This window comes from Aulonocara sp. 'chitande type north' Nkhata Bay, linkage group LG18 (assembly GCF_057382095.1).
Source record: "Aulonocara sp. 'chitande type north' Nkhata Bay isolate Kocher_YH1m ecotype deep benthic linkage group LG18, A_spYH_male_GT1.1, whole genome shotgun sequence".
Taxonomy (NCBI): Eukaryota; Metazoa; Chordata; class Actinopteri; order Cichliformes; family Cichlidae; genus Aulonocara; species Aulonocara sp. 'chitande type north' Nkhata Bay.
In genome coordinates, this window is record NC_141361.1 from 6,555,607 (window position 1) to 6,571,852 (window position 16,246).

Below are 16,246 nucleotides of genomic sequence, written 5' to 3' on the forward strand. Positions count from 1 at the left end.
CATGTCTGGTTTGCCCTCCAGTATAAACAGGGCACAACACAACACCCAAAGCTTTGCCTTCGCAGCTTGAGGAAAAAAACCCAACTGTGAAATAGAAACAGCAATGCCAGACTAGGGGTGTGCAATATCAACCGGGACTCGTACTTTAGTCAATTATACGAAACCAACTTGTCACAACAAAGGACCGTACTAGACAGTTATCAGAAATAATAGCCACTTAAACTAATTGTTCATGTTTTACTGATGTTCAACAGATGTTTACTATTGGTTTTAAGATTTTTAGTGCAGAGACCCATCTGTCCTGGCAGACAGCAGCTGCATCCTTCCTCGTCTGGAAAAATAAGATGCATGACAGCCTCGTGAACCAGAACGATTTTACACGGCTTTGATCTACAAAATGACCCCGCTCGATTTACGCTTCGTCAGAGTCGACGCCATACAACTAGGGCTGCCACAAACGATTATTTTGATAGTCGACTAGTCACCGATTATTTTTGCGATTAGTCGACTAATCAGATCATCATCCATTGGACGTACAGCTTATTGCACCAGCAGCATCTGGTCTTATATAACTATCATTAGCTTACAGCTTGAAGTGTTTGTGCTAACTAAAAATAAAGACAAGATGGTAGTTTATTAATTTTTAATGAAATTTGCAGATTGTTTCGGTGAAGTTTAATAAACTCCTTGCTTTCTAAAATATAACAGGACACCGGAGTATATTCTCCAGCGTCTCACACTTCTGATAATCAGCTGTCTGCTTGACAGTTTTAGCTGTGCAAAAACTATAACTTTAATCTCAGCCAAACCGATTTACTCAGGAACAAATAAAATACTAAAGAAAGCCAAACAATAACATTTTTAAGTTATCTAAGTGACTTATATATATGTTTAACCTGACTAGCGAAAGACGGCGGTGGGTTTGAAAACGATTTGCCGGGAGTCCGGTGTTCTCACGGCTCTAGTTAGCCTTGCCCCCACCTAGCTAACGAGCTAGTGGGTAACAGACGTCTCCGAAAACGTCGGAGCGCTTTTGAAAATATGTGGTGTCTTGATAAACTGAGCAGATATTTGAGGTTTACACAGCTACATTCTTGCCTGAAAATATGTTAAACGTTTATTTTGTGACCCAGAAAGAATAATAAGAGTAAAGTTAAAACTAACTAGCTGCCGCCATTGTTGACAACTGCGCTGGGCTGCGCTATGAATTCTGGGACACAGCTTCTTCTTCTTCGGGGTTTAACGGCAGCTGGCATCCTTGTACATGCAGTGCTGCCATCTTCTGTTTCAGTCCGTTATTACACTCTTAAATCCTGCTACTTATTCCTGTGTCTTTTGGGATCTTACAAAGCTTCAAACGATGCGTCGACTATTAAATTAGTCGTCGACGATTTTAATAGTCGACATAATCGTGACTAGTCGACTAATCGTGGCAGCCCTACATACAACCTAAACAAAGTGTTGGGGAGTAACGGAATACATGTAGCGCCGATACGTATTTAACCTCCTAAGACCCAAACTCTTCCATGGCATGCATTTTTTTTTTTTGTGTCCCGTTTGGATCTTTAGCCATCAGAATTATTGTCTTAAGGCCAAGAAAGATGCCAAGCAGATTTATTTTACCAAGTGGATCATCATGGCCTTGCCATATTGGTCCATTTGATTGACCTTTATTATAATTATGAATTTATTTTATTTTCAGTTGCTACAAACGGGACAGACATGACTGGGGGATAGGACAGGGAGAAAGAATGAAAGAAAGAGAGGGAGAGAAAGAAAACCAAAGGGGAGAAGAGACGGTGAGAAGGGGGGGAAAAAGAAAAAAAAAAAAAAAAGAAAAAAAAAGAAAAACAAACAAACAAACAAACAAAAACAAAACACCTGGGTCACCTGTATGGAGAAAAAAAAAACAGAAGAGAAAGCAAACAACAAAGAGCAACATAATAATAAAAAGAAAAAGAAAAACAGCACCATCACAATAAACTAGCTAGCAGTAGATATCAGTAGATGCTAAATAATAAACGATATTGTGCAGCACGCAAGATAGACAGCGCACAATGTGCTTTGAGGCAGCAGCCAAGAAAGCTGTAGTCCGTGTCTGTGAACACCCGTGTGTACACCTGTGTGCATACCTGTGTGGATCAGCATGGCATGCATTTTTAATTTCTCTTTGATATCTGGGCATATTGGGACCCGATGAATGTAAAAACAAAGAATTACCAGATTTTTTTTTTAACCTGATTTTTGTTTCTAAGAAAAATGAGAGCCACATATGAGGATATTTGTTTAAAATTTCGATAGAACAGTAGCAGAATAATGTCCTCGTAAGTGGATATCAGGCCATTGTTGAGCAAAATTTAGTATTTTGGTCTAAATAACCCATAATGTGATGTCCACATATGTGGACGGCAGGTCCTAGGAGGTTAAAATACAAAATATGAGTAACTGTATTCCGTTACAGAGTTATTTTCCTGTTTCATATTGTGGCGGGTCAGGACTGTTTGGGTTTTGTTTGACATGTTCTGTTGTTCCAGGTGGCAGCGTTGCGGTTGCCATGGTTACAGGGTGACGCTCTCTCTCTGCGACTGTGTGTTTCCTGGGTGAGAGAGTGGCTTTTTGTTGTTGTGCTAAGCTAACAGGCAGAATGCTACAGGCATCACCCTAAAGCATGTAGCCTCATGGGCAGTGTAGTCTGTGCTGCAGGGAGAATGGACTGCCATACACGTTATGTGTCTGAGCGCGAGGAGGGAGAAAAAGGAGGGTGGAAAAGTACGAGTTGTCATCGAACAAAAATGAGAGCTGGAAGCATGTAAATACAATAATAACCCTTCAGTAATAGTAATAAATCACACGGCAATAGTACATTCGTGTAGTTGTAAAAAGCAAGATAATATATTAAGATATATTATATTTCAGAATACATTACTCTTATTGAGTAACGTAACGGAATACGTTACAAAACACATTTTGGGGTATGTATTCTGTATTGGAATACATTTTAAAAGTAACCTTCCCAACACTGCCTAAACAGTGCATAAGCACTTTCTCCACAGGTGTGTGAATATTAACCTTGAAGGCCGACAGTGGCGCCCGTACAGTTTATGATACTAGCCACACTCTGTAAACAACACAGTCTCTGTGCCATTTCATCCATTGGAAAGAGTCAGTGTTGGGATTGCTATTCAAAGAAAGTAATGTATTACACATTACTTGTTACTTAAAACAAAAACAACAAAAAGTAATGCCCTATATTACTTATTTACTCACCTGAGAAAGTAATTCTTTCCATTACTCATTACTCTGTGACACTGTCACATAATTACCCCTTAACACTATAACGCTGACTCAATTCTCTATCTCAACAAGGATAGATATAATCTTTTTTTAAGTGTCTTGTATGAACACAAACCCAACAATGCAGACCAAATCTGAAAACCAACCCAAAGAGACTTTGAAGTGATGGCCACACTTTGAACTACAGAAACATGAAACAAGCCTGACAGCTCTTGCTACCTACTGAAGATCAGGCTCTGGCTGCTGGGCTCGGGTCAGCATGAACTCAACTACATCACCAGCTTGGGTTCTTCGCTACCTTTGTGTTAGCATGCGGTCTGCGCAGATGCCTACAAAAAGTCCAAAATCTGTTTTCTGTCCTTGGCGCAGTTTAAACTTTTTATGAAATGAAAATAAAAACAATGTCTAAATCTGCACTCCAGCTGATTACAGCCAAGTGCACAGGAAGAAGACATGTTTGAATTTTTTTCCTGTTTACTCAGAATGCAGATAATTGAAGAACGTTTGTAATGCAAGTAATGGTGTAATTGTGACTGATGACTGAATTTAGTACAGTAAGTCTCCTGAAGCACATAAGGTGCTTACAGTAATGCAGTACTCTGGATCACATTACACCTAGCACTCCTGGACACAGCAACATTTCAGTGATATTAAAAATGTTTTTGAGATGTGAAAAACATGATCAACTGATCAACTGTTCACATTCATAAACAATGTTTCACCTCTTCAGTTAAACTGCTCAGTTTTACTGTTTGAGTTTTACACTAGTGCAATTTTTTTGGAGATATGGTTGTATAAAGGGATGCTCAGTGACTCGACTAAAGTAGGTTGTAGCAGACGCGCCCCACTCAGATAGGCGCCTGCTACACCCGTCCAACCCTGAAACCAACACCGAAACTAAAGCCGTGCACAACTGAGGATACAGACACAAGCAACACAGATTTTAATCATGGTAAAATACGCACATCAAATCAAGCGCACACCGCATTAAGAACATTTTCACTGCTTTTTGACCTAAGTGAGAGCCCTTTCCAGCAAGAAAACTACTCAGACACAAATGCACTAGACTCTGCTCTCAAAACTGCTTTGTCACAAAACATGGAAGGTGTTTGTCTACCAGCCTCAGTTAATTAGTCTTAATATACAACTTGTTTTTAGTAAATCAGTTAAGACTGGGATCAACACGTTAAAACGGCAAAGCCAGTCAGAAATCATCAGCTTTTATATTTATTGTATTATTTCCACAAATCAAACTTTGGAAACTGCTGCCACACATGCATTACTGAAGTTAGAGGATATATGTAAGATATAGTTAAAGTAAACTTTGATTCATTACTCATTGTTGAAGCAGGGGTCAGTCTCGCTCTGCAGACAGAGCTGCCTGACTCAGAGCGTAATAAGCAGAAACACGACATAGCTTTAGAGTAGAAATCTTTTATGTAACACATGAAAGAAAAAAAAAAAACTATAGTGATTAAAAACTAAACGCTGCACAGTCCTAAAAGACATCAAACTAGACCTGAATCTATTACAATAATAACTGATTAGTCCACCTATCCCTGAATGACGCAGTTGTTCACCAAGCAGGCTCTTGAATGTGACGGTTTAAAAATAATTGTTTTAAGATCATCATCTTGGTCTAGGTAGTTTTCACTGTTTACATCTAGAAACTGATTAAACGAAAACACGTAATTACAGCTTGTAGCTGTAATTACGTGTTTTCCAGAAGTGATTACAGATATGACGCATTTCATTTTGGGTACATTTAAAATGAATTCAAAAACAAACATGAAGAACAATCCCTCAAGGGCATCCCACAAGGATAAATGGTGCTCATTTAAATACGATAACAAGCCAAAGGCAACATTAACGACAACTGCACAAAAGCATCTGTTATGTTGATGATAATTATTTGGCCACAAACAACAATCAAACAAATCGGAACACTTGTGTTTAGCATTTTGATGCTTTTCTGCTGGATATTATTTTGTAGTGGAAAAAAAAAAGTTCTTGATAACATGTTCACCGTTTTCTACCACTTGGAATAAAGGACCAAGCAAACAAATTACTGACAATGATGAGACGCAGTTTCAGCCCTACAAAAATAAAAATACAGAAAGAAATTTGAAAGCTTTTTAGATTCTAGACATCTTAATCTAGAGAGATTAAGATTAAAGATTAAGTAGGAAGAGTTTTTCTAAGAGCTTCAAATATCGGTCACCCTGGAACATCAAAGAACCAAACCAAACAAATGATTCAAACAGCTCACCATATCAACATGAAGGTAGTTTGAGCGATGACATGTTAGCACAGTGATGACCTAAGGGGATAAAATGTCTTCGCACTCTGCCTTTAATGACCTAAAACACTGACTGGGGAGCTGACACAGCCATTTATGTTCATAAATAACATTACTACATCCGTGTTATCTGCAGTGGACTTACTTTGAGATCCTGTCCATGTTTGCGATTTGTTTCTGGTTGCGTATGACCTCGATGGCCTCCCAGACATACTGGACGACCTTTGGGTCCGCCTGCCTCTTCTTCACCACACGTGACATGATTTCCTTATTCATGACAACTGTAAGAAACAAAGACAAAAAAAATATTGATCAGCAGTTATTTTGCTTTTGTTTAATAAATGAACAGAAACTTACCGGTAAACAAAATACAAATAGGCACGCAGACTGCTTCAACATGGCAAAAATCACAATCATGAGTATAACAGAAATGAACTGCTGATTATTTAACATGATTGTTCAATCATTTCATCAACATCAAGCATTTATTGGTCTAGAAAAATAAATCTTTTTCAAGGGGACTTTATTGAATTTTAATATAACCTCAGTCAGAAACAAATATATTGGGGGCGGGGGGGATAAATCCAAGCTTTCAAGCCAAAAACTGTAACTGAAAATTTTAAATATGATTAATCACCCAGTCTTAGAAAACCTTGACAGGCTTAGGATTATTACAAGTTACATAATTCCAGTGGCTGTGTTGTTTGTGACTGTAACACCTGTGGTAACTCCATTAATACATGAGACATGCTGCCAGTGATTAGACAGCAGAAATAATACAGAAACTAATATAAACAGTTGTCTCAATCCGATTGTTAAGTGATGACGTGACGAATCCTACTTCCAGGCCTAAAGTAGTCTGTGTTTAATATGGCTTTTGTGTTGTTAACATGTTTAATGTTATGTATTTTCTTCTATTTAATCTCAAAAAGCTCCTAAAACAGTCAGTGATCACTGTTGACCTCCCTCGGCTTTTATTACCACTAATCATTTATTTAAGCTCAGTTTTTAAAACCTTAGGATGTAACTACAGCCCAGCCCATGCAACAGTACATGAATGACTAACCTCGTATTGTGGATGGATTATCTCAGTTGTTCTCCTGGCTGAAGTTTGGTCCTTTTACAGCATCCTGCCATGCGATTACATTTGTTCCTGACCACCGAGAACACTCACGTTAACTTTTATCGAGTGGAAAAAAAGTTAGCTTGTTTATATTATGCTAACATAGCTGTGTCGCTAGCGGTCACGTAGCACATCATTATATACCAGCTAGCCCAACTTCAGTAACCCTACAAACGTCACTGCTGTTTAGTTTCCTGTCTTCATTTATGCTGGAAGTGATAGCAGAGCTGTACGTTTTAATTTGTTTCCAAAACCCCACAGTCAGGACATGCTATATTGTATTTAGATAGAAGCTAGCGAGCTAACTCCCTGCTAACTTCTAACTCCGTTAAATGTCATAAATTCCGTTTTCATGGATGCCTGGATGTTAAACTCAATTGTTACACCTGGTAGAGCAGAACGCTGATCATTTTATTAAAGATGAAAGACTAGACAGTTTTTCAACTCTCAGTAATGCCATAGTGATCGTTTGATATATGGACCTGCAGCGGAGTTTAGGTCCAGACACGGCTGGTGACGTCAGACTGAACAATCGGATTTACCTCATAAGACAACACTCACATCACTGGATGAGAGCACATACATTTCAGAATATTTTTCTTACCTGGTAGACTGGTCGGGTAAGCTATTAAACAAATTAACTTGCATTCATTACGGTTTGGACAGTTATTGTAAATCTTCTCCAACTATGAGCAAAAGGTGAACGTAATGAATACACACAACTTTGTGTCATTCATGGACAAATTACACACAGGTGTAAATCTATAATACATTTATTTGAAGTTTATTTTTTTTGCCTCTAACAAATGTTTCCTCTGGTGACATTTTTTATTTAGGCCTTGCTGACATTAAAACTAGTAAATCATCACAAAAGCAGCAAAACACAAGTTTACATTTTGCCTGATAGAGACACGATGTTTTCTTTACAAATGGTTGCATAGTTTCAGATCACCTGATAGTCACCAGGGGCGATGACAGATAACTAAAACCAAAGATTGTGCAGAATCCTGCGCGACTCTCCTTCAAGACATTACACAGGTGATGTATGGTACTTGAGTCATCACCTCATACCTCACAAATAGTTTTACCCAAGTATTCGGACCACATACGTCCTTCACATTAAAGACGTCACTAAAAACTGTGAAAGGAAATGCTTCAAGTAACAGTAACAAGTGTCTGATGCATATCCAAACCTCTGATTTTCATCAGCATAAACTGGACCATCAGGACAGACGTGTTACTTAGAAGAAAACATTGTTCCTCCTTCCATCTCATCTCAATGTTTAAGAGGAAAAAGCTTGTACCAATGTTTAAAAAAATGAAATGAAAGCTGAAACATGGCAGCTATTTTTTTTACAACATTTTTAAAAATGCTTACACAAGCAGAAATCTACCTAAAAATGTAAATACACCCTACAGTTACTTTAATTAAACCCTGACTTTATTTTACAGTATGAAAAACTATAACAACAAGATGAAATATGATCTTAAGCTAATTGCTTATGCTTATGAAGACAAGAGATATATGCCAGTGTGGTTTGTTTTAAAACCACATGCAGTCACTAGTTACTTCAGTTTTTAATGCAATTAATTTCTCCTGAAACTAAATAAACTCAGACTGGTTAGGTTGACTCCTTAAAATGGTGCACAGGCCTGGCCTACCCTAAATATCTTAAAAAATTCAAATCCAATTTTATGCGGTGCTCCTCTTAGCCATCCGTGAAACTTAAGATGTCACTTTCATAAACCGCAGCCAAAAGCTAACCATAATACTACTGAAAGAATTTTAACATGAACGAAGAAGCTCGGCTTTAGTGCACTTGTGGTAGAAGAGGCTGAGACAGATGTCGACAGGCGATGTTAATTCTCACCCCTTTCTCATGAGAGAATGGACCGTGGTTTATGTCGAAAGCACGTAAGAACGAGCCGCATATTTGTTGTTGGGAGCAAAACAAACAAACAAACCACCTAAAAATAAATGCAGATTCGGTTAAAATCAGCACAAACAATGCAAAAACGCTGTCTGTGACAATGCAACACTGCATATATCGGTCATAGTCAGTCAGAGTCATTAGGCGTGAGAGTTGATGTTACTGCTCTGAGTGTGGCTTCTTAAAAATACAGAGTTGATGTTTTAATATTGCAAAACCAGATCACATGAAGCACCTACTATAGACACATCTGGAGTCCACAAAATGCTACTGGCAAGTGTTTCTACAACTTTATTTTATATTAAAAACAAAACAAAAATGCAATTTAAAATAAATAACCTTAGCCTGTGATATTTACTGATATCCGTGGCCAGAGCTCATCTGTTGCCAGTCAATTTTGCAAATATAATAAAGGGATTTAAAAACAGTTTCTTTGTTCTTTTTTTCTCTGGCACAAAATGTGGCTTAAACACACACACACACACACACACAAAATAAAACAAGGCAGTGTTGGAAAATGGTTAAAATAAAAAAATAATCTGGATTTTACACCTTAATTTGTGTAACACTCGATTTTAAAACTGGCAATTTTTTGCACTGTTGACGAGAAAAAACTGTTTATGTTTTATGTGGATTCTGATAGTGAAACACAGAAAGTGCACAAATATTCTGATGTTCACATTCAAATACAGGGAAACGTAACCCGGCATCACACCATAGCTGAAGGCAAAACAAAATGAGGTGACACTGAGTAATGTGAGCTACCCTATTCTGTGTCAAGCGCAGTCGCTGTGAACGGGTGCCACCTGTGCAATGATGCCCTCGTTTCCTCCGTTCAGCCTGTGCCTCTCCTGAGATCACGCCGCGTGATGACAGGACGGGCGGCTCTGCACGCCGGCGTGCTCACACATCAATTAAGCAAGGTGTGCGACCCAGGAGCCCAATTAGCAGACAGACAGCCCAGGCTGAGTGGGCTTCGTGGCTCTCGCGGTAAACAAAGACGACACACCACGCTGCTGTTCCCTCACTAGAAAACTGACAGCCCCACCGGACGTTACGCCAAGAAGACAATCATACCCACTGGTTAAAACGCCGATTAAATCCACTTGACGGGCTCTAGGTTTAAAGAGGGCAACGCTGTCTAAACATTTTAGCACGACTCTCTGCCATTTACCGTTAGCCCGCTAACAGCAAGCGGGTCATAATAAAAGCTAGCGGAGGATCCCCGCTAGCTAAAACTAATGCATTACAACGCAGTGATTACCATAACCGCACATATAATATTTAATTTAAAGAACACTTGTCATAACTTGTACCGTCAGCAACAAAGACAGCTGCGGCAGGCCACGGGCACTGCAATTGAAGGAGCTCACTTTAGCCACTAGCAGGCTGGCTAATGTCCAACTCAAAGCTTGTCAGGACAAAAAAAAGTCAGCTTTCCCCCCAGTGAACTCAAACCAGCTCGATTACATTGTAGACTAAATGCGAGATAACCTAAATACCAGAAAAGTACATAACAATAATAGGTGATTGTCGGCCATGCGATAGTTATGAGTAGATTTAATCAGCAAAGCTAGTAAACTGTTACGCAGCTAGCGTTAGCTGATGGGCAGCTAAAACATGCCAGCTTTACAGGAAACACTGGTGAGATTCACAATCACGGCAACAGACTGGGAGTGGGAGCACACACTGTGTTTGGTCGCTACAAACTAGGCTAACTAGTTACCTACTCGTTTATTTTGAAGGGCGCCATGTTCACAGTCCTCCATCATGGGGACAGGAAAAGAAGCCACGGCTAAGCTAACGGCGTTAGCGCATGTAGTTGCTGGCTAGCTAGCCGCAGTGTTGTCACACAGAGCCTGAGCCATTTTCTCCAGGATTCAAAAAAATAAAATAAAATAAAACTCACCTCCGCCTCCGTGTCACAAGCACAAAGCGCTGCAGAAAATCCGTTGAGGATTGGACTCGAGTCAGCTTACATCAGTAATTTTCGAGCTACTGGGGTCTGTTGGTGAAGGTCTGTGTCCAGCTTGGCTGAGAGGTAAACACGGGGCAGACGGAGCCGAGCGGAGCCACAGGGAGAACTCTAGTGGTGGAATCTGAATCACTGCAACCCGCTACACCTGGAGCCAGCAGCCGGGAGATTTCAGGGCATCTCCATGTCAAATCGATGTGCGTTGGGGAAGCTGACCTTCAAGGCTGCCTGTCAGACACGCTCCCTGAATCTTTAAAAATTATTTTTTTAACAAGATATTAAAAAAACAAGAAGTTTGACAGTATAAAATATAATATTTTTTCCACTTCAATAAATAAATAAATACGTGTTTTTAAAAAATTGTCAGATTCAAAAATAAATAGCGTGCTGGGGCTTCTCGAAAAATAAACAAACAAAAACACAATAAAAGACGAAAGCTTGGAATTTGTAAGGTGGTAACAATTTAGAGCAAATTCCAAATTCTTTTTTTTACTTTAATGAATTAATGGCAAACGATTAATTCATTTATCTAATGTCAGGCTTATAAACATTTTTGGTCTGTATAATTACCTGAATAGCATGTTAAAATAAACGTATTATGTTGTTTTTAGTTATTATTATTACTGTGTATTTATTTTTAATTTTCCATTTCAAGATGGATGAAACAGTTGGGGGAGCTAGAGGATAAGGCAAACTTATGTTCAAACCATCAAACAAATTTTAATATAAGATAAAGATAACACAAGTAGATACCAAATTGAGTTTTTAAATTATTATTTCAATAATTGGGGGGGGGGGGGGGGGGGGGGGGGGGGCTATCCACACCTACCTTGCTCTGTGAGGAAAAGTAATTTGACCCCTACCCATGAAATCATAAGAGCATGGTTTAACTGTGATTAAGCACATTAAAAAAGATTTAAACAAATGTTTAATATTATATGGATGAATTATTTTACTACTCTGTGAATATGTTATTGGACTTCTTTCTTTCTATATATTGTGATGATCATTGATCTTTAATAATTTGTAAAAAATTGTATGTATTTTACTGTTGTTTTTGTCCAGTTCACACTGGTTTGACGGTTAATGGAAAATATTTCTGAAGGAAATGTTCATGTTTTTAGGAAGGCTGTAATCATTCAAAAATGATGGCAAACCACGTCCTTCCAGTATATCTACAGCATAACGTCACAGATGAGATCATCACTGCCAAACTGGTCTGTCTGCAGTGTAGACCTGCTGTCCAATGAAAAACATTGAACACTATGGATAAAAACGGTCCCATGTGAAAATGTAATTTGATCACTGGCCATTCAAAATTTCTTGACATCAGTTTGTGCCCTGAAGCTGAAGTGCACTTGAGCGATGCTGCAGGACAATGATCCGAAACACATCGACAAGTCTACAAAATAAAAGCTTTGGAGTGTAATAAATCAAAGTTTGGACTTAAATGAGACTGCGATGCTTTCGCATGACCTTTAACATCCTGTCCATGTTTGAAAAAGAAAAAAAAAAGGTTGTGGAATTGTGTAATCAAAGTCTGGATTTAAATCAGATTGAGATGCTTGGGTGTGGTTCTTTTTTTGCATGCAGAATAAAGTGAACCAGAGTCAAATTCCTTTTTTGTGCACAAACTTGACCAAATAAAGATGATTTTGATTCTGACTCAAGAGATTCTGCAATAAGGAGTCAGCCAAAATTGCTCCATGACAATGCAAAAGACTCATCGTTAGTAACAATAAATTCTTGATTGGCGTTGATGTCTGGTACGGGAGGCCCAACCAGTTATTAGGTTTCAGGGATAATTATGTTTTGATGTTGAAAAACAGAAAGTGTGAGAGTGAGTGCAAAGGTTTGAATACACAAGTCAGTTTGTAAGTTCACGAGCTCTCAACAACACTGATTAGTTCTTTTATTTAAGCTTCATTTGTTTTAGTACAATGTAAAAGCCGACAACAAAAACAACAAATGGCAGAGATGAGATTATTTTGACTTCTTAAACGTAACAAGCAGATTTTCTGTTTGTTGTTAGTTTTTCAAAAGTAATGATAAAAGTTCACCTCCACTTTAAAGACTGCAGGTGCAAATAGTTTGACGGTTAATGGAAAATATTTCTGAAGGAAATGTTCATGTTTTTAGGAAGGCTGTAATCATTCAAAAATGATGGCAAACCACGTCCTTCCAGTATATCTACAGCATAACGTCACAGATGAGATCATCACTGCCAAACTGGTCTGTCTGCAGTGTAGACCTGCTGTCCAATGAAAAACATTGAACACTATGGATAAAAACGGTCCCATGTGAAAATGTAATTTGATCACTGGCCATTCAAAATTTCTTGACATCAGTTTGTGCCCTGAAGCTGAAGTGCACTTGAGCGATGCTGCAGGACAATGATCCGAAACACATCGACAAGTCTACAAAATAAAAGCTTTGGAGTGTAATAAATCAAAATTTGGACTTAAACGAGACTGCGATGCTTTCGCATGACCTTTAACATCCTGTCCATGTTTGAAAACCCTCCAATGTTTCTTAAAAAAAAAAAAAAGGTTGTGGAATTGCGTAATCAAAGTCTGGATTTAAATCAGATTGGGATGCTCGGGTGTGGTTCTTTTTTTGCATGCAGAATAAAGTGAACCAGAGTCAAATTCCTTTTTTGTGCACAAACTTGACCAAATAAAGATGATTTTGATTCTGACTCAAGAGATTCTGCAATAAGGAGTCAGCCAAAATTGCTCCATGACAATGCAAAAGACTCATCGTTAGTAACAATAAATTCTTGATTGGTGTTGATGTCTGGTACGGGAGGCCCAACCAGTTATTAGGTTTCAGGGATAATTATGTTTTGATGTTGAAAAACAGAAAGTGTGAGAGTGAGTGCAAAGGAATACACAAGTCAGTTTGTAAGTTCACGAGCTCTCAACAACACTGATTATTTCTTTTATTTAAGCTTCATTTGTTTTAGTACAATGTAAAAGCCGACAACAAAAACAACAAATGGCAGAGATGAGATTATTTTGACTTCTTAAACATAACAAGCAGATTTTCTGTTTGTTGTTAGTTTTTCAAAAGTAATGATAAAAGTTCACCTCCACTTTAAAGACTGCAGGTGCAAATAGTTTGACGGTTAATGGAAAATATTTCTGAAGGAAATGTTCATGTTTTTAGGAAGGCTGTAATACTTCAAAAATGATGGCAAACCACGTCCTTCCAGTATATCTACAGCATAACGTCACAGATGAGATCATCTCTGCCAAACTGGTCTGTCTGCAGTGTAGACCTGCTGTCCAATGAAAAACATTGAACACTATGGATAAAAACGGTCCCATGTGAAAATGTAATTTGATCACTGGCCATTCAAAATTTCTTGACATCAGTTTGTGCCCTGAAGCTGAAGTGCACTTGAGCGATGCAGCAGGACAATGATCCGAAACACATCAGCAAGTCTACCTCTGAACAGTTAAAAACAATTAAAACAACAATAAAATGAAAGTTTTGGTGTGTCCTAGTCAAAGTTTGGACCTGAATCAGATCATTATGTACCCAAACATGCCATTCATTTTTGAAAAGCTTCCCTCGTTTCTATGATTACATAACTCTGGAAAGTGTAGTGGGCCAAAATTCTCTCAAGATGACGGGAAAGAGTCATCGCCAGTTATTGTAAATGCTTGATTGCAGTTGTAACTGCCAAGGGTGGATCAACCAGTTAGTACGTTTCATTGGGAGCCAAGTATGTTTAGGTGCTGACATGTGGAGAAAGTGTGAGAGTGAGTACAAAGGTTTGCATCACAGGTGTGTTTGTAAGAGATTGAAAAGTGATTACTTCTGTTACTTGTGCTTTATTTGTTTTAGTACAATAAAAGAAACAAAAAAGACAACTATTATGAGAGATTAGATTATTTTCACTGGGTACATGTAGCATGCAGATGTGCTGTTTGTTGCTTAGGCTTTCAGGAGCAGTGATAACAAAAGGTTCACCTCTCCTTGAAACTTTACAGGTAATGGAAAGTTTTCTAAGGAAATCTGTATAAAATCTGTATAAATTGCAACGATGACCCCCAACCACCATCATCCAAGAACGTGACAGCTTCAGTGTAAATGACCACAGCAGACCCGATGGCATTAAAGGGAGTTTTTCCTTCCCACTGTCGCCAAAGTGCTTGCTCATAGGGGTTCATATGATTGTTGGGTTTTTCTCTGTATCTATGAAGCGCCTTGAGGCGACTTTTGTTGTGATTTGGCGCTATATAAATAAAATTGAATTGAATTAACATGCTTTTCAGCATACTTTATTAAGTATGGGGGGTGCTTCAAAAATGGGATGAGGAATGGAGAGCAAGCTCACTGACACCAAAGACCCAGCAGAGCCTTGGTTGGTTTGTGGAGACTGGGGGGGTGGTTGTGCCTGTAGAGTTCCTTAAACACTTTAAGGTGTAGGACTGTCACATCAGCACGCATATCAATTTTAAATGACACGTTCTTGTTATTTATGCTTAAGGCAACATTCCACGGTTCATCCTCACACTTAATGCTACCAAGGAACAAACCGTGTTCGTCCTCTTCGACCTCATGCACAGTTTTGGGTGCCCTGCATATGCGCCTGTAATGTCCTTTTTTCCCACATGCATGGCATTTTACTTCATGTGCTGGACAATCTTGCTTTGAATGGGATGGAGCGCCACCACATTTATGACACGTTGACCCTTTTTTGCTGTCTTCTCAGAACCCACGTGTTTTAGCTTGACGACTATCAGTCTGGAGAGGTTTTGGTTCTAACAGGCTTACGACTGATTTTATGCACTCTATCTACGGACTGAGCATCGCTAGCCTCAGCTCTAGAGTCACCTTATAAGGAGGATTGTTGTCGCTTTACATCTTCACTTTGCCTCGCCATGGTGATTGCCTTCTGCAGGGTCAAATCTGGGTTAAGCCGCGTGCGTTCTGACCGTTTGTCCGTGAGACCGACAACGAGCCTGTCACGTATCAATTCATCATGTAGCATCATGTGTTCTGCTAGTGCATACAGTGCAGTCACAGAAGCATCCACCGTCTCATTTTCTCCCTGTCGGCGCATGTTGAATTTGGCATGTTTGTGGATCACATTCTTCTTCACAATGAAAAAAGCCTGGAATCCATCACGTACCCCCACATACGTTGCTCAGCTGTTAAACTCAGACCGCGAAGCACATCGTCCGCCTCATCTCCCATGCAGTAACTTAAAGTGTTGACTTGGTTCTCCTCCGAAGTCACGTTCAAATTACTGGCGAGACAGAATCTCTCAAACTTCCGTATCCATTTGGACCACACCTGCGGCTTTGAAAAGTCGGATGCTGGATGTCACACTCGGCCCTGCCTGCGCTCTCTGTGCAGTTTCATCTGCCATATTCTCCCTCTCGTTTTCAGTGAGCTCCGCAAAATACCGGTTCGTTCAGTCGAGGCTATATGGATCAGTACAGGACTTCTGAGACCATGTAATGTTATTGATTATACGCGGGTCCACTGTGTGATTCATAAACAACTCTTCATTTTTCCGTTCTTACTCTGATCCACATAACATCCCATTATTGTTCAAACCCACGGGTCTCGCACTCTAGCTGCCTAACTACACTGACTGACTCTAACAT

General features: G+C 39.1%; 1 protein-coding gene across 6 annotated transcripts in view; it reads right to left on the reverse strand.

The window, feature by feature from the left end:
* Positions 1-10,818, reverse strand: part of zmynd11 (zinc finger, MYND-type containing 11) — a 33,268-nt gene extending 22,450 nt beyond the window's left edge. For 2 of the 6 annotated variants that reach the window (XM_086270620.1, XM_086270619.1), the window contains exons 1-2: positions 10,557-10,815; positions 5,739-5,874 (exon numbers count right to left, since the gene is read on the reverse strand). In XM_086270620.1, the coding sequence (XP_086126746.1) occupies positions 5,739-5,869 (131 nt within the window). In that variant the 5' untranslated portion in view covers positions 5,870-5,874; positions 10,557-10,815. Of the gene's footprint in view, positions 1-5,738; positions 5,875-6,659; positions 6,751-10,556 lie in introns of those variants that run through there. The other 4 variants (XM_086270618.1, XM_086270616.1, XM_086270617.1 and 1 more) reach the window with 4 other exon arrangements.
* Between the last annotated feature and the right edge of the window lie 5,428 nt (positions 10,819-16,246).